Source organism: Podarcis melisellensis (assembly GCF_964234715.1).
Source record: "Podarcis melisellensis genome assembly, chromosome: 10".
Taxonomy (NCBI): Eukaryota; Metazoa; Chordata; class Lepidosauria; order Squamata; family Lacertidae; genus Podarcis; species Podarcis melisellensis.
The window spans coordinates 24813440-24833020 of record NC_138542.1 but is presented as its reverse complement, the minus strand read 5'-3'; the positions used below and the strand labels follow the sequence as shown (position 1 = coordinate 24833020).

The following is a 19581-nucleotide window of genomic DNA, read 5'->3' as shown; positions in this document are numbered from 1 at the left end:
ATCAACCTACGAGTCATACTCATCCCTCCACCACTGCTTTTCTCCTAATAGCCAACCCATCCCTGCCAATGGAACATCAAATTTCAGGGAAAATTGGATAATAATAACAACCAGAAATCCACAGACCAAAATGAAAAGAAAGAAAAAGAGGAAAGAGCAGAAGGAGGAAATAAAACTAATGGAACCCCAGCCATACAAAGATGAAATCAATTGTTGTACATTTTCCAATAAACTAACGGTTTTGATAAACTTGAAATAGCTCAAGGAATCCCTGCCAAATATTTTGAAACTTTTCCAGAGTTTCTAAATAGGTTATTCTCTCTTTTGCAGCTATGTCAATTAGACGTAAATCTCCAAGCCTCACTGCCTTCCAGAACAGCAGGATTAATTATCTGGTGACAATTGCTGCACAGTACAAACCAATCTCTCTGATATTTGTTTAGCCTCATATCTGTGGTATGTACTCTTGAAGTACATGGGCAGAGTATGAATTAAATGGTCTATGTAACACCATGAGAATTGGGGCCAACGCTTCATTCCAGAAAGGCGGTAGGAAGTAAAAACAACCTGAGCATGCCCAACCAATTAAAATCAATCAGAATTGAGGAAACATCATACCTTGAATTCATTGTCCTTGTCTTTGGTCCCTTTGTGGAATGGCCTATCATATCGGAATCGCCAGATGTGATTCACTTTATAAAAACTTTTGATGTTATCTGGAATGCCTTCTCTTTGCAGCACTTCCTGGCTTTCTGGAATTGGTGTCACGGCATAAATTTGCAGGTCTATGTGTAACATGTTAAGGTCAAAGCCAACTTTCCAACCAGCAAAGCTAAACAGATGACCCTTTTCACTAGAAGGAAGGACTCTATTGTACAAACAAAGGTTTGTACAAATGATACGTATTTGTCATTTGAAAACAAAATATAAACCTTATTATGACATCAGAAGCTTCCACCACAAGCCCCCACCCACTTTCCATTCCAAAATTTACCTAATGACAGCGGAGAATGCTCACAATGGAAACGTTTGCAACGAGCCCTAGTGTTTTGTGGTCACCAGGAAGCACAGGAAATATAGTTCCCATGGTTTTTGCTTAAAACTCCACCCAGATTCATGAAATGGATAATGATATCAGTGGAATCAAGTGTGACTTCCTGTTAATAAAGAATTATAGGAATCCCGCGATTCTTCGCAGTCTAGTGCACAAGCAACGTAATGAAATAACAGATATTCATAGCTGTGAGTATTCTAGTTTGCAAAAGCTTAGATAGGGTCCACAAACAGCGGCACCATGAATTTTTAAATATAACACCACAACTGGGACAACAAAATGGTGCCATGTGGAGTGCTTCTCTCCAGCGTCTCAGTCAACCAGACACAACTTCTTTCAGGATATGCTATTCCATTCCCCTTGCCCAAAATATAATTATGCAGCCACTGAGCATGTTTGGTCCCATCAGGCTATGGAAGGGCTGCCCCTTTAGTTTTGCACTCCTAAATACCTCTCTCTTGTTTCTCTGTCTTGCTCTGTCTTGGCAACATGGTCATCATAACTAAAAGAAAAAATGTTCATTTCAGCTTCACCAATGCTAACAGTGGTTTTCCTTTGATTACACCGGGGGGCGTGGAGAATGCATGCTAATAATGAACAGGTGATCTAACTGCTAGTATACGTGATTTCATTATTTCCATACTTTTGTCAGAAAAAGAAGAAAAAGCCATCCTTTGCACCGGCACTGCTGAAGTGGGCTTTTGGAGGAATTTCATTCATTTCAACCATGCTAGAGGTGAACTGTGTGCATTAAGGCAGGCATACTGTACTGTCAACCGAGTGGATACACTGTGCTTCTGCTTGAAAGATGGTTTCATCGGGTTGATTGGCATGTTGCATAGCAATGGCATGTGGAAACTCGTTCAGCATACGCTGTTGAAAAGCCTCCAAACGCTCATAGTCATGCCCTCGGCAAACAAATTCTTTGTTCTGGGAGGAATAAAAGCAAAGTAAGTTACACGAAAACAGCAACAACAAAAAAGAGGCTACCATTAGCCAGTAAGATAATTCACAAAGGTGTTTCCTCCCCACCCCACCCCCAATCCAAATTAGAAATAAAAAACACTGAAAGCATTTTCACTGTCATAGTCAAGAAGCTTTGTAATTCCCCTTATTCCATTCCTTTTTTGTCAGACTGTGTGTAGTTTTGGTTATTACATGTAATCACACCTTTTGCACCATGTGATATTCTTTGTGATCGTTGCATAAGAGAACAGTTCTTAAAAATAAAGATGGTTTTAAGAAGAGAGTGATCTGATTTCCAAACACGCAATTTTCCAAAAGAAAGCATAAAAACTGGCAACAAACTATAAAGATGAAAATATCCAGCGGTGCTGTAGAACTGGGGAAGGGATGTAGCTCACTGGCAAAGCATCTGTTTTGCATGCAGAACGTCCAGGGTTCAACCCCCAGCAACTCCAGGTAGGGCAGGGAATGTTCCATGTCTGAAATCCTGGACAGCTGCTGCAGCTCAGTATAGTCAATTCTGACCAATGGGCTGACTCCGTATACGGCAGTTCCATATATTCCTAAGAGGACTATTGTTCTTGGAATGATCTCAGTGCATTTGCAGCTTATTTCTCAAGAGTGCCTTGATTTTCGAACTCCTCCCAAGCCTAACTTGCTTTTCCTCTTTTCAATTGTTTTCCATCTCTTTACCATCGAAATGAAGCAAAACAAAGAAACTCTGTTTTGTAGGTACTGCAAACCCCTCGAGAAAGAGCCGTAAGAAGATAGGAATGCATCTGGGTTAGTTTTCAAGACTAAAAATAACCTCTTAGAGCACTGTGGATATTTTATCTCGTTTTCATTGTAGACTGCTGTTCATGTTTCTAAACTATAAAGGCAAGCCAGACCAGTCGTATATCCCTTATGGGAAATGTATCTTATTTTTCTTTATCAGGGCCCTTACTCAAAGTGCAAAAGAAGCCCCTCACAAACTGCACAAAGTAAACAACAGGAGCAACAGCAACCATTATTTTTACTCCACCAGTCTGACTGGGTTGCACTAGCCACTCTGGGCAGCTTCCGACATATATAAAAACAAAATAAGACACGAAACATCAAAAAGCTTCCCTATAGCGGGCTGCCTTCAGATGTCTTCTAAAGGTTATATAGTTACTCATCTCCTTGACAGTAAGACAGTGCATTGGGTTTTAAGGATAGGAAGAGGTCACCACTACTGAGCAGTGATCTGAAGTTACGGGGGGAAGCTCCCCATGTCTTTGAAGGCAAAACATATGGGGCAGCAGTGGAGGGACCAAAGGCAGGAGATGGACATATCTACACGGTGCTAAGTCCACAATGGGTTTTCCTAGGTAGTCAGTGGCTGTGCATCTTCAGTGTTAAATTCAGCAATCCCCTTGCTTCTACCATGGACCCATGACTCTGCTGTTAAGAGTCTTTTCCTTCAGTTGCCACTCACTGGCGACAGCCTTTTCTAATGCCTTTCTAGCCATTGTGCCAGATCAGCAGCCACCACTGGTGCTAGGATCTGGAAGGCTCATAAATGGCTCAGTAGTTGTGCTACTGATACTAAAAGATCTCTTTCCACTCCAGTTCCCTGTATCTCAGATCAGTAATGCTCCACTTGCACAAGAACCTCACTAATTCTATATATGACATAATTTCTCTACGTTCAGTGTGTTGTAAATAATATATGCCTTTGGCACTTCCTTTTATATATATTTTTTTTCTCGTAGCAAAGCAATTCACTCACTGGGTTTTCCCCCCATACATCTTTATGGTGGGGTGGTTCTCTAGGATTTGATGATACAATTATTTTGAAAACCACCAGACACAAACAATTACCAACTTGACAACTATAGGAGCACGAACAGCGTAGAATTCTTATTATTTACAATCGAACCACTTCACGTTGCTATGGGAGCTGAAAAGATTCCTTGAAGGAGATAAAAATACCACACCTCGAGTAAACCTTGTATTCCTGGAATGGTTTACAAAAGGATTCAGAAATTGGCATTGATCTAAACGTTTGCGTTTGAGGGGCCCTGTAAATTGCTGCAGACGTAATCACTCTGCAAGATTATTACTATTGTTCTCTTTATCACTATTCTTCTTCTTTCATTAGTCCACTGCCTCATATACCTCAAGGGTCTCGAGGCAACTTTCATCAGTAAAACGGAACATAGGAAAACAAGTACAATAAGACACAAAATTATTAATTGTGCACAAATATCCAAACATTACAATCTCCAGTTTCTAGGCTACTTACACTATGCTCCACCATTAAAACAACCAGCTAAAGAATAACAATGAAATTTCAGCAGCGGAAAAAGCATCAACCATCAAATGCCTGGGAGTAAAGCAAAGTCTTGGCACGGGACCAAAAAGATGACCATGTTTGCACCAGACAAGCTATCCTGGAGAGAGCAGTTCACAGCTGGTGGACCACTACTGACAATTTCCTTTGTCCAGTCGCCACCCTCTGTACTTTTGCCGCAGGGGCCACTGAGAAGAGGGCCTCTGATGATGACCTGAGGGTAAAGGCAGGTTCATGTGGAGAGAGACATTCTGGAAAGTAATGAGGCCTTGAGCCATGGAAGGCTTTGTAGGACAAACCCAGCACTTCCAATTGTGCCCAGAAATGTACTGAAAGGCAGTGCAGTCATGCCAGAAGCAGTGTTATGATTTCCAACCATCTGGCCCCCATTAGCAATCTGGACGCAGGATTATGTTATGCTTCTTTAGTCACATTTGAGCTTCTAACTGGCTTACCGTCCCAAGTAACTCAAATTATTTAATACCTCTGTTGTTGTTTATGGACTGACTAATGGAACTACAGAAGGCAAACACTGCAACAAAATTAAATGGCTTCTAAGACAACGCCTAAGAGAATATGATGTGTCATGTTACTTTTAGTAAGTGTGTGGGTGGGTGTCTGTCTGTCTGCATGTTCCATTGCACTCACCCAGCAATGTGGGGACCCCCAGCTTTCACATGTGATATGGTGAGAGAACTGAGAGAGCAACCTACATGAAGTAGGTAGGTGGGATGACAACTGCATGCTCACTTTCCCCTCATAAAAGCTATACATCAGAATCAAAGAGGAAAAAATGGAGGGAAGGCATAGCCTCAATGAAACAAAAGGTTGTTGGAACTTCCTTGGTCTTGAAGTTCATGCCAATGACCTGAATGACCACAGGGGAGTATTCATCTCCTATTCATTTAAAATGGGGAGGCTTCATGAATCACAGTTGACCCTGTCACACACCTTCAAGCTCCTAGATAGCCTGAGCTGCTGTAAACCTGATTCCTATGCTGTATGTTTGGCGAAAGGGCTGTAGCTCAGTGTTAGAGCATCTGTTTTGCATGCAAAAGGTCCCAGCATCTCCAGGTAGCGTTCGGAGAGCTACTGCCAAGTCACCATTGGCAATACTGAGGTAGGTGGACCAATGGTCTGGCTCTCTATAAGGTAGTTTCCCAAGTTGCTAAGCAGTGGGAATTAGTGGTATTGATGAAATCAGGAATTTATGTCTGCATGGTGAAGCACAATGGCCTTATAGCTGGGTGTGGGTGACCTTATAGCTGGGGGAAAGGGCATCATTTAGTGCTCTGCTTCAGGCGGCAAAAGGTTTTGGGCTAGCTCAGTCATGAATGAAGGCCTTAGTGCAACGTAAGTAGATACAATATATACTCACTCGTAAGAAAAAGGGAAATTTTTTCCCATAGAATCCAACTCGGAAAAACTCTGGCTCCAAACGTTGTTGATCCATAATTTTATCATACAAAGACGCTTCCATCACCTGAGCAAGATCAGATTGAAAATGAACAAATCAGATAAGCAATGTCAATAGCTAAAATGCAAGCAAGGTAAACGAGAGTTCCCCAGCCCACATAAAGATACTTGAATGTATCTTTCAGCTTGTGCTTCTCTGCATTGGCTCAATATACAACTGGATTTGTATAGACAGGAGGACAAATTGAACATGAGGGGTAGCACAGTGTTTGTAGAATTAACAAAAGTGTTACTTAACGATTGTGGTTTAGTGTTCAGAGATTCATCAGTCTAAATATAATCAATGTGGAAGGCAGCATTGTACTGCGGTTTAAAAAATAAATTAGAGTAGAAATAGAGACCAGTATTGAAGTCGATGGTGCTTGGCAAATGCAAAGTATAATCCTGCCTCAACCTGGCACAATGTTTCTTGGCTTGAATGGGCCTGATTTGTGTCCTCTCTTGCCAGGATTTTAAGTACATTACTTAAGAGTTTGGGCATGGCCAGTGGGTGAAATAAGTCCCATTGAGTTCAGAAGACCTCAGGTAAGTATATATAGGATTGCAATCTCAATATAGTACAGGAACTACACTGCAATTGCATACAATTTGAACCATTTGTAAATGGCTTTAAAATAACATAGAAGTGTGAGGGTCTCTGCTTTCCTTTTTTGCAGCAATCTGACCCAGGCAAACATGTATGTTAGAATAACAAATGTAGCTAGAACAGGGATTGCTGGGTTGTAAGAACCTGTTGTAAAAAAAAGATTAAGTCAAAACAAAACAAAACATGAGCATCACAGTTTCAGCATGAAAGTTTCAATGGGAAAAATTAAATTGCTGCCTTGCTGACTAAACAAAAGCCAGTTTTATACTGATTCTTAATGGCCAAATACATCTATCTCCATTACCCGCATCTTGCTGAGGTTTCTGTAGTCGTAATAGCTTTCATACTGCTCAGCGATCTTCCTGCATAAGATAATGCCATTCTCCCAGCACTGTAGACAAGCAAGAAAAAAGGAATGTTTGGCAAAGAGAAGGCTCTTAAACACTTTTTAGTTGTTTCAAACAGAGTTTCAAGTGTCCCAGTTGGCAGTACAATCTAGCATTAACCAGCGCTTTCAGAGAACATTAACCAACAGGCAGAAAACAGCTGCTTATGAGAACTGACAATATGGTATTATAAAGCCTCTTCCTTTTTGGGATAGGTGAACTGCACTCATACGTGTTGTACAAAATAAACCTGAATCATCCCTGTACATCTACCATGCATCAAAATGCATGACAAAAGAAGCGTCTGTTCACATGACAGCAGCAGTCAAGAATCAATTCCACAATAGGAACTTTGGGGGGGGGGGGTAGGTTCTTTTTCGGTTTCAATTCCATTATTCAAATAGGAACTTTTAGGGTTCTTAAAATCTAGGTCTGTTAAACTTGAGTTCTGCAATTACTGCCAGTGCTAGTTGTGGGAGAGAACTGTGAGTACGTACATTACTATTCTGCCAATGGCTTGGTTCACGCACCACATTAAACCATAGCTTAAAATAAACTATGGTTTAACTCACAATATTGCTTTTCTCCTATCCTACTCCTGGCTGCTTTGCTGGGAAGGAAACAAGCCAGAGCAATATGTGAACCAAGGCTTCTCTTCAAACAAACCATGTCACAGTGGCCAGTCAGATGCCTATGGGAAAGCGCAATAATATATAATATAATAATAATTTTTTATTTATACCCCGCCCTCCCTGGCCAAGACCAGGCTCAGGGTGGTTAACACCGAATATAAATATAGTAAAAACTTTTTTTAAAAACCAAGAAACCCCCCAACAAACAGTTGATTAAAATATAAGTTAGAATACAGTTTAAAATGCAGCTTAAAATGCAGCCTCGTTTTAGTGGTAGCCTATAGCTCAAAGCCAGAAGGGGAGAAAACATCAAATATTCACTGGGGCCAACTATCCATGCTGGTCCTACATGGGCCAGCAAAAAGAGCCAAGGGAAAATTCATATATAAAATCCCATATAAGGGGTTCTATAAAAAAAAAATGGGGGGGGGGTGTTAGAATGAGTCCAGCCCAAAGGCCAGGCATAACAGCTCCGTCTTGCAGGCCCTGTAGAAAGATGTCAAATCCCACAGGGCCCTAGTCTCTTGAGACAGAGCATTCCACCAGGCTAGGGCCAGAGCTAAAAAGGCTCTGGCCCTGGTTGTGGCCAATCTAACCTCCTTGGGGCTCGGGACTTCCAAGGTGTTGTTATTTGTGGACCTTAAGGTCCTCCACGGGGCATACCAGGAGAGGCAGTCCCGTAGATATGAGGGTCCTAAGCCACATAGGGCTTTAAAGGTCAAAACCAGCACCTTAAACCTGACTCTGTACTCCACCGGGAGCCAGTGCAGCTGGTAAAGCACTGGATGAATGTGGTCCCGCTGCAAGGAGCCTCGCCACGGTATTCTGCACTTGCTGCAGTTTCTGAGTCAGCTTCAAGGGCATCCCTGCATAGAGCGAATTACAATAATCAAGCCTGGAGGTGACCATCACATGGATCACTGTGGCCAGATTGGGCAGAGAAAGGTAAGGGATCAACTGCAAGAGCCCTCGCTCCTCCTGTGGATTCCAGCAGCTGGTATTCAGAAGTATTACTGCCTTCAACAGTTGAGACAGAGCACAGCCATCATGGCTAGTAGCCATCTTGATAGCACATGGGATGTGCTCATCAAGAAACAGACTCCCCAAGGCTTCATGGCCATTTGAAACCTGCAGCATTGCTCTCCTTTGAAAACAACACAACAAGAACTAAATATCCAATCAAAATATGGTCATTAAATCAAATATATATTCAAAAATCTATCTATGCCGTGGGGAATACACAAACTTTAAACCTATACCAGTTTTCAGCTAGGCAAACTGGCCAAGATGCTTGCTAATGTGCAAACAGTCAGTTTAAGCAAGCTATGAATGGACTGCTTACAGGCACAGACTCTGCTTGGATAAATAGGATATTATATACAGTGGCACCTCGGTTTATGAACTTAATCTGTTCCGGAAGTCCGTTCTTAAACCGAAACCGTTCTTAAACTGAGGCGCACTTTCCCTAATGAGGCCTCCTGCCGCCGGAGCCTTCCACCATTTGGATTCCATTCTTAGACCGAGGTAACGTTCACAAACCGGGACACAACTTCCGGTTTTGCGGAGTTCATTAACCGAATAGCTCGTAAACAGGGCTGTTCTTAAACCGAGATACCACTGTATGGACTTTATACAAAATGTAGTAGACTATTAACATTTGCATGAGTATAACGCTATACCAATTTATATAAAAATGTATGGGAACATCCTATATTGCATTTTTGCATACACACACACACACACACAAAATAATAAAAATATGTATCTTTGTTGTTTTCTCCCCCTCACCTTTCCTTCTTTTTTCTATATCACTTTATTTCTTTTAATTGAAATCACTTCAATAAAATATAAATATTTAAAAAAAACACTTGGTTTAAACATATGGTTGCATCACTTAAATGAGATTAAAAACAGGTGTGTGCTGAAATGTTCTATAGAATTGATTAATAACACTGGTAAGGATGGTGGATGTCAACTAGCCCAACTCCTTGTTCAATGCAGTCTCCTTAATGCAGGGTGAAACCACTGGACCCTGCTTAAATAACTCTAGAAAAGGCATTTAAGAGGCATAGCAATGTCCAACCTCAGATTTCATATGAGGATATTTTTTTTAAAGGACAACTCACGTTGTATAGAAAAGTGTTATTTAATCAATCAGCAGTGCAAAATATATCGATTGCAAACCATGATTAAGAATCAGTTTGGTTTAATAAGAAAACAAACAGAAAACACCACCAAAAAACCCACTTACTTTTCCCCTGTCAAAGTTCTGGATGATAGTGAGATGAAGGTATTCTTTGCGCTGCCACTCGGTCTGCATGGGATAATTCAGAAACTCTCTCAGCGGCCGTTCTGACCATTCCAACAGCTCGTCATACAGCAAGAGTGTGTATGCAGCCTCTGTTGGGTGTTAGAAGTAAACAGGAAGAAAATTTAGTGGGCGCATATTTTCATGACAAATGGCACAGGCAAGCAGAACTGATCACTTCAGCTCTTGCCGGGAAAACAGACACACTGGAGGAAATATATATAACAGTTTCATGGGTCAGCCTGCTTAGGGCATCCATGCCACAGGCTGGTGGACAACAGAAGTATAAATAGAACCAAGGTGCCTGATTCACCTTTGAGGCACACAGATCAACTGGCGGGGTGTGGGTGAGTGTCCTCAAATCTGCTGCAGATTCACTAGAATAGATCTGGGTAAAGCTTTCCCTCCATCTTGCTCACTGATTGCTGGACTGAACAAGCCCACAGTTGCATTTTCTATGTGCCACTTTCAAAGATACCAGGTCATAGGCGCCGACTCCATGGGCCCTCAAAAATTCGTTTGGGGGGGCTCTGCCCCCCCCAATAATTTAAGAAAATTATTGAGCGAATGTGTGGTCCCTGGAGCCGGAGCGCAGGGGCAAAAATAAGATCGGGTGGTGGGCGGAGGGAAGGCAGAAGCTGCTGCTTTCCTGCATTCTGCGTCAGGGTCTTACTGCCCACCCGCTTCTGTTGCTGCGTTTGCTCAAACTCAACAAAGAGCAGGGGATCCCCTGCCCTCCTGGCAAGCAGAGGGTTAAGGAAAGGATCGAGTCCTTCCTTCTAATTCTTTCCTAGTCACACTGCTCCAGCCCACCACCTTCTCCTCTAGGGACTTGCAGGCAGCCGAAAAACATGCAGGTGGGAGAGAGAGAGAGAGAGAGAGAGAGGGCTGGCTTGGGGGGGGGGGACTTTTGCCTTCCTTTCCTCCCCCCCACCCCGTTAAACTCCTCCCCTGCATTCTTAGCCAGCTGCTTCTCCGCACACCCCTCTTGTGCTTCTTGTCCCTTCTGTGTTTTTCCTTCCCTCCCCATTTAAAACGTGGTTACAAAGCACGGATCCACATGGATCCTCAGGATCTTTGCATTGGGTCACCCCAAATTCACCATCAGATCACATAGCATGTCCATGGCTACATCTTGCACCAAAAAAATCATGCACCCACTGTTGCCTAGGGTCACAGTGGTGCAAAAACGTGGTTACAAAGCACGGATCCACATGGATCCTCAGGATCTTTGCATTGGGTCACCCCAAATTCACCATCAGATCACATAGCATGTCCATGGCTACATCTTGCACCAAAAAAATCATGCACCCACTGTTGCCTAGGGTCACAGTGGTGCAAAAACGTGGTTACAAAGCACGGATCCACATGGATCCTCAGGATCTTTGCATTGGGTCACCCCAAATTCACCATCAGATCACATAGCATGTCCATGGCTACATCTTGCACCAAAAAAATCATGCACCCACTGTTGCCTAGGGTCACAGTGGTGCAAAAACGTGGTTACAAAGCACGGATCCACATGGATCCTCAGGATTTTTGCATTGGGCTACTCCAAACTCACTGTCAGATACTAAAAATCTTTATAAAATAGAGAATTAAATACATACAGAATGTTAAATTTTCAGTTTCGAAATATTAGTACTAGTTTAGTACTGTATCTCTATATTACTATAGTACTGTATTAGTTATTTTCAAATACTTAAATATTTTTAGGGTGTAAGACCCAATTAAAGCCCGTTATTTACATACAGTATTACAATATTTACATACAGTATTAGGCATACTGTATTAACTTTATTAACTGTATTAAAGCATTAACTTTGAGATATTATTTTTATTTAATGAACCCTCAGCCTTATTCAAAGTAAGCTTAAATTAGCTATGTCACTTATTAATCAAAGCGCTATTACTGTGCGACAGCAATATTTTATGTTTTATTCTTTTAATGATAGTTTAGGATTTATTTAAATATCATTTCAGTCTTTTCAGAGCTATATATTCACTGCTCTGCAATAGTCTATAAGCATAATTGTTACTGTAAATTAAATTAGCTTTTTACGAAAATACCGTGCGTGTTTATGTTTTGTTTCTTTTTTCAAAGCCAAAAAGTGTTTCAGGCTTGTCGAGTTTCCCAGAGTGTGGAGTTATAGAGTCGAGTTTTCGGGGTTCTAATGTTGATCATATGACTCTAAAATACTTTTAAAAAACTTTAAAACTCACTAATATTCATCTAAAATTTAGAAAACTTCCCGGGGCAGGACCCCGGTATGGGCCCCCCCCAATATTTTTTATAAGTCGACGCCCCTGTACCAGGTGCTGTTCTGCCCACATGAAGATCTTGTGGGCTACCCTTTGCAGAGACGTTGATCTTGCAAGCTTTTAACACATTGTCAGTGTTAATCAGTAGGTTCTTCTTGATGAGAGGCCCAAACACCTGGAATGTCTGGGCAGGTAGCCAGGAGCTACCAACGGTTTGCATTTCTCAGAGAGCCCTCCAACAGCTAGGTACCCTTATCTGTGGTTGCATGTGGACTTCCCACGTGGTGTCGTTTTCTTGACAACTGTGCTGCCTTGTTATCAGAGGAGATGCTTGATCATTCAAGACTGCCCTATCTTAGAACCTCCAGAGAATAATATTGATAAATTAAATGGTATCAATTAATTAACTGTTTTGTATTTAGGGCTATCTATCTATATCTATCTATCATCTATCTATCATCTATCTATCATCTATCAATATCTATCTATCTATCTATCATCTATCTATATCTATCTATCATCTATCTATCTATCATCTATCTATCTATCTATCATCTATCTATCTATCTATCTATCTATCTATCTATCTATCATCTATCTAATCTATATCTATCTATCTATCTATCTATCTATCTATCCAGAGACATACACATTCATGGGCAATGAAGAGATGCCACAGCAATCTCCCATACAGTCTCTGGCATGCATACTAAAAATGAAAAAAGAAATCTGCCTCTCGTGTGCTATGATGTAACAAGCAAGTTATGCAAGAACCTTTCAGAGAACCATTTCTCTTTCATGGCAATATTCAAAAATTCAGAATGATAACAATAGTAAATAAACTCATTCAATTTGAAAAAAAAACACATTTTACACCTTAAAAATTAATAGTACCAATTAATCCATAGCAGATTTACCTATAAAACACAGGTTGAAATAAAAATGTCATGGGAGTTTGTTTTTAAACAAATCAGTAATGCTGTAGCTACATGGGTTTCCAGGGAGATAGAGTTCCACAGATAAGAAGCCACCATAGGGAAAAAAAGTAAAAACACAACTACCCCAACAGTCTGGAGTATATACTTGTATATATTCAACCTGACTCTTCAGGGGGACTGCAGGCCATACACTGATATGCAGATCAGCAGATTTCTCAACCCACCAGATTTCTGTTTTGAATATTACTCATACTAAAGAAACAACTGACAGTTTTACAAATCCCCATACAGGAAAATAAATCCCAAGGAAACCTAACCGGAGGAAATCATGCTGTGAAAAGCAACGTTCTCTTGGTCAGAAAGTTTATAAGAAATAAAGACTGCAAATCGATAAATATCAGTTCTCAGAAGGGAGCACACCAGCACACTCTAGGTTAAATGTATCAAGCCCTGCTGCTGTTTAAGCATCAGCTGCAGACATGGTCTCTTGAAAACACATCTAGGATGCTTAGCAACCCAATTTGCAATTGTCACCAAGGAGCAGCATTGGCTGCCAGCTGTTCGAGGGAAGATTTAAACTTGACATTAAAAAGGAGTGGGCTTTGCCAAGAATTATTGGCATGTAACACTAGCCAGGGGAGAGAGAGAAAAACAGATACAATCATGCAAAACTAACAGCATCTATGGATTTCAATTACATCATTTCTCTCCAACAAAGATCACTAATAATCTTGATATACTAATACTAATACTACTAATAATAATTTATTTATACCCAGCCCATCTGGCTGGGTTTCCCCACCCACTCTGGGCAGCTTCCAACCGAATATTAAAAACAATACAGCATCAAACATTTTAAATTTCCCAATACAGGGCTCCCTTCAGATGTCTTTAAAAAGTAAAATAGTTGTTTATTGCCTTGACATCTGAAGGGAGGGTGTTCCACAGGGCGGGTGCCACTACCGAGAAGCCCCTCTGTCTGGTTCCCTGTAACCTCACTTCTCGCAGTGAGGGAACTGTCAGAAGGCCCTTGGAGCTGGACCTCAGTGTCTGGGCTGGACGATGCGGGTGGAGACGCTCCTTCAGGTATACAGGGCCAAGGTCGTTTAGGGCTTTAAAGGTCAGCACCAACACTCTGAATAGTGCCCGGAAATGTACTGGGATGGTACGCTTAATGGTAAAAGTAAATCACTTTGATTCCAGGGAGCACGTTCTCAATACCAAGGGAGGCTGATAAACAAAGTCACTTCTGAAGTGGGATCATTTCTACTCCATTTCCATTTTTTTTTAAGCAAAGGAAGACCTGGCAGCTAAGTCTGCCAGGAAAAGATTACTCACTTTCCAAATGAGGACCTGCTGCAGTACAGGTACAAGTGACTACATGTCTCACCTAAAGAGAGGCTCCTATTACACAGGCCTTAATGGTCCTGTTAGCTTCTTATATTACAGGTTGGTGCCTTGGGTGGTCAGATGCAAGATTCTCAACGCTTCACACTAGAGTTGGAAGGTGCCAAGAGTTCCCTCCCATTTGGTCCTGAGCAAACCAAAGGTTGTTCTTACTCAAGGCAGGCCCATCCATTGAGGAGGCCACCCTAGGCAGCTGGCTTTGGATATCATAAAAAGGCAGAGAATGGTTGAGCTATTTAATATTGTATTTTTTTTACTGCCAGGGAGGGTGGAGGCGCTTGTAGAATTCCCCCCCCCCCCCCAAGTTAACTGACCTTGTATACAAAGTACCTCAAGTTGCATGCAGGAAGAGCAGGCATGATTTGTTGCTCTGCCTCAAGCATAATATTTCGGGGGCTTGCTCCTGCTACTACCTCTGCAGTCAAACCATATTTTGCATCCAAACTAGGGATTGAAATCTATAGAGCTTTGGAGATACTACCAACTTGAAGGCATATCTGAGAAGGTAAGATCAGTTCCCATGAAGGCATCCACAACTCTGCCTTGCTATATCCAGCTTTTTCCAGAAAACACAGATGCCAGCTTGAGACACAGAAGGAATTCCTAACACCTATTTATTCCACTAATCTGCATCCATGTCTCAAAACATATATTGTTACCAGGATTATTTGGTGAATTATTTACCTGTGAAGTTTTGTGCTTTAAGGTGCAGATCATACAGTTTATGTATATATCGAATATACATCTCCTCCTTATTCAATTCTGTCTTGTAAAAATTCTGGAATAAAAACACATTGCAAAGCATGATAGTTATAAAAGACAAGGTAGCAACATTATCTATGCCTTTTATCCTATCTCTGATCTTTCTCTCCCTCTTGAAAACCATTCCTTATCAGATAGCAGAAAAGCTTTGGAATCAGAAAAAAAGCATTTTTGTGAAATGTTGTGATGAATCTCATGCAGTCATTTTAGTCTTTTAAAACAAAAAAGGTGTTACTTAAAAAAAAGAGGAAAATGTAAAAAAAAAGATGAAAATGTGTGATAGGTTATATTGGTAAGAAAATAAATTAAAACATATGAGTAAGGAGTTGGGAATGGGGTCCAATGATGCTGCAAAATGTACGGTATGTTTTCAGAAATCTGCATTGATTCTTATGGGTAATTATTTTCCGCAGGTTTGTTTACCTCTGTGCACTGGGTAAAATCTAGCTTCTGTTATCCATAGTGTGGGACATCTGCTATACATATCCCTGCTGCTTTTTATTACATACAATGCCAGAATAACTGCCAATTGGTACCTCATTACACATTGATATTAGTATAATGTTGTAAATAGAGAGACTGAGAAAGATAAAGATAGTTCATTTAGTCATCGCTAGTGCTCCAACCTTGAAAATGGAAAAACTTAATTATGATTCACTATTCCTAATCTGTGACAAAATATTTCACAGGGGGCATTACATTTTAAACAATTATCTGTGAATTTCAAACTGATACTTGCTTTTTTCTTCTTCTACTCTTTATATTGTGTTCTTAGTCACTGTGAGAAATCAATGAAGCTAGGGTGATGGAGTTTACGTTTTAAAATAAATGTATTTGTATAGTTTTTGTATTTAACAAATGTGCATACATTTTAATAATCAGATACCCCTCAAGAAAAGAGGTGTTCAGGGAAACAATATTAAACACCTAATCTGGAGTTGCAGCCATTTTGAATACAGATAGTTTTAGTCTCAGCTAAGTTGGAATGCGAAATCTGTATGGGTATGGTTTGAATGAGTTTGTACTACCTTTGGACACACTGGATTTTCAAGGATTAGAAAAAATAATGATTCCTTGAGGCTGAAAGCAGCATACATAGTAGGCTCAAATCATATAGCTGTCCCAAGTGGGACATATGAATATTGGAATTTATACCTAACTGTTATATCCAGACAAGAACATTTGGAAGAAAACAAAAATAGGCAAATGAGCCTTGTCTGCGTTGTGGAAAGGATACACTACCACACCAGGTATATCCACTTTTTGCATAGGGATTTGTTCAAATAGGGTCTTGGGTTTCTCAGATTTTGTACATTGAGTTTGCTTTTACACAAATATTCCTCTACAGTAGGCAAATAAACTGTACCAATATTTTAATGTGAATGTGCAGGGTGCTGGTGCACATTGCTAAAAAAGTATCATTCCACTTCTTCCCTGCTCCTGTCAACACAATCAGAAAACAAGCCAGAGTTTGTTTTTAGCTGTGGTTTAATGTGATGTACAAACTGGATCAAAGACTTGCATGTATGAATCAGCCTTCATAGAAAAAACAAGCATATTTTCTCAGAGATGGTATATGTTAGACACAGCTAGTTCTAACTCTGCAAGATTCAAAGCACAGCACCTCAACTCATTTAGTCCAATCCCATTACAGAGAATGCAGTTGTCAATAGCACTAGTCTGGGCAAAATCAGAACATATGAAAATCCCATAGCAAACTCTTCATGGACCACCTTGCCTAGAGGAAAGGGACAGGGGATGTAGAAATACATTCAAAGTATGGGTCTAAATGTGTTGAATATAGTGGTCATGTGTGCTGCTAGGCCTCTATTTGAAGACTTATCTATAAATAAGCATTTGCAAATTGCATGCAAATGTGTGTCCTCTTTTGCAGTGATACATTTCCTCCTTTTTGGCAATTTGCATATGGCCATCCTAGTTATTTAAATGCTATTTGTCTCTGTAGTCATTCAAAAGACAGATTCTTTCATCCTTCCTCCCCAAACTGAATGCTTTGAAAGATCAATGACTTATCACTCCATCTGGTGATATTAACAGAAATTTCCCTTTCACATAGGATCTACGTCAGACACAAACAGCAATGCAAAGCATCGAAAGCATAATTGGTGGGAAGAAGCTACGCAGCACCGTGTTTGAGTGAAGCAGAACTGCAGAGGTCAAGGACTCTGGTGAAGTGCAGTACCACAGGTGCATTCAAAAGGGATTTGCTGGATTGTAAAGCCATGCCTACATGCACATCAGGGGAATCTAATCTGAGGCATGTGGAGACATTTTCGTTAAGTATTGTGAATGGTAAAGTATAGTCCACATTGATGGTTTTCGAGGCAGAGAGATGAAAAGAATAGAGCAGCCTGAGCCCATGGATAAATAAAAAAGAAACAACAACTTGCAATTAAAGTGTCACCAAGGTGACACTTTTCTTAACCTGACAAGCTCTTGCTGTTAAGAAAATGGTTAAGAGCCTATTTGGCTCTTCATATAAAAGGCAAAAGTTCGGGCTTCTCAGTAACAGTCTCCACTGAGTTCCTTTACTCCAGCTCCTGTACTCATGGCAAAGAAATTCCTTTTGGATGAAAGATATGTATTTCTGTGGACATTAGGATGCAAATAATGACTTGGAGAGTGGAAGGGGCCACCATCTATTTCTGCAATTGGTAAAGCAGCAGTGGTAGGTCTGGATTTGGAACCTCAGACAAAAAAAAAGTCCCCACTCAGCTCTAAAGTTTACTGGTCCACCATTGGTGAAAAAATGGTTTGCAGCCCATTTTCATGGAGCTTTTGGCAGGTTGAAATGTGCACATAGTATGGGCTGATATGGTTTTGCTGACATTTGTTATATTAACTGTGCTTAGAAAGTTGAGGCAATTTGAATCTCTTTTAGTATTTTAATTTTTGAATTTTTCTTGATTTTATTGCTTTATCTTTAAGGTGGTGTTTTGTTTTGTTTTTTTACAGCCAAGCAGTGTGTAAGTTTGAGGAAATAAATAAATTAATGGAGGAGCAATCACACAGGTCTACTCAGAAGTAAGCCTCATTGAGTTCACTCAGGTAAGTGTATATGCAAGGAGGGATAGCACCTTTCCAGGGGTGCACCCAGTATTGTGGAAGGCTTGACTTTACGAAGCACAAAGGGTCTCGTCTCTTGCTCTGTGCCGATTGGTAAAAATATTGTTACACGGGCAGGCATTTGCCTGCTAAGTATCCGCGGTAAATGCCATTTTATTTCTGTGGTTTCTGCCTTTATTTTATTTTCAATGCATTTTAATGCCTTCACTTCAATGTACTTTATTGTGGTGTTTTAAATCATATTTTATGGAATTATGATTTTAAATCGTTCTAAGCTGCCCAAGGCACTAGCAGATTCAGCGGGGGAGCATATTCCTGCGCTACCCAGGGTGGGCACGCTCCCGCGGAGGGCCAGGCATGGAGGGTGCCCTCCCAGGCGCGGCATAGCATTTCGGGTGCACAGAGCGGCATGAGCGCCCTGCAGCCGGGGGCGGAGTGAGCCGCCAATGGCGGACATTCGGCGCACTGCCCACCCGTGACTCTGAAACCTCCCCCAGCTGTCAAAATGAAGGGGGAAGGGTGAATGCCGCTGGTAAAGCGGCGCAGCTCCCCTTCCCCCAATGGCTCAGGGTAGGCTTGGGAGTCGCAGGTGGGTGGCGTGCCTAATGTCACCTCCTCAGTGAAGACACCCGGGGAGGTCTGCCCCCACCACACACCCTTCCTCCACCCCTGAGCAGATTACAAGGGTCGGTAGAAATCTGCATTAAGTAGAAAAATGTTTTTATATCTGTTAGCCCCCACTATTATTGGCTGCTTTTGGTGAGACAAAAATGTTAACAGAGGACCACATCCTCTGACCTGATGCCCTCTGAGGAAGGCTAGGATGCAAATGTGCTTTATTATCATAAGCTACTCTGTGGTCTTAAGGGATTAATGGTTGGGCGAAAATCTTACAATTACAGTGGTACCTCGGGTTAAGTACTTATTGACTTATTTGACTTATTTTACATCTTTAGAATTTTAATGTTGTACAGTGGTACCTCAGGTTAAGTACTTAATTTGTTCCGGAGGTCCGTTCTTAACCTGAAACTGTTCTTAACCTGAGGTACCACTTCAGCTAATGGGGCTTCCTGCTGCTGCCGCGCCACCGGAGCACAATTTCTGTTCTCATCCTTAAGCAAAGTTCTTAACCTGAGGTAATATTTCTGGGTTAGCGGAGTCTGTAACCTGAAGCGTATGTAACCTGAAGCGTATGTAACCCGAGGTACCACTGTACATACATACATCCATACAAATAAAATAGTCATCGAACTAACCTTGAAATAATAACCCTAAATCATGCAGAAAATAAAAAGGGGGATATCTCCCACTCTATCACACTTTCTCAGAGAGGAAATCACCTTTTGAAAAATATTATTTCAGCTGTAGATGGAAGAAGTTACACAATTCCCTATCAATTG

At 41.1% G+C, this 19581-nt stretch overlaps 1 protein-coding gene across 5 annotated transcripts in view; it reads right to left on the bottom strand.

Annotated features, from left to right (window-relative positions):
- The window catches only part of DOCK4 (dedicator of cytokinesis 4), a 246183-nt gene that overhangs the window by 21993 nt on the left and 204609 nt on the right, over positions 1-19581 (bottom strand). For all 5 annotated transcript variants that reach the window (XM_081928903.1, XM_081928904.1, XM_081928906.1 and 2 more), the window contains 6 exons: positions 15017-15110; positions 9669-9817; positions 6704-6790; positions 5716-5820; positions 1843-1984; positions 619-785 (listed from right to left, as the gene is read on the bottom strand). In XM_081928903.1, coding sequence (XP_081785029.1) covers positions 619-785; positions 1843-1984; positions 5716-5820; positions 6704-6790; positions 9669-9817; positions 15017-15110 — 744 coding nt within the window. The remainder of the gene's footprint in view (positions 1-618; positions 786-1842; positions 1985-5715; positions 5821-6703; positions 6791-9668; positions 9818-15016; positions 15111-19581) is intronic.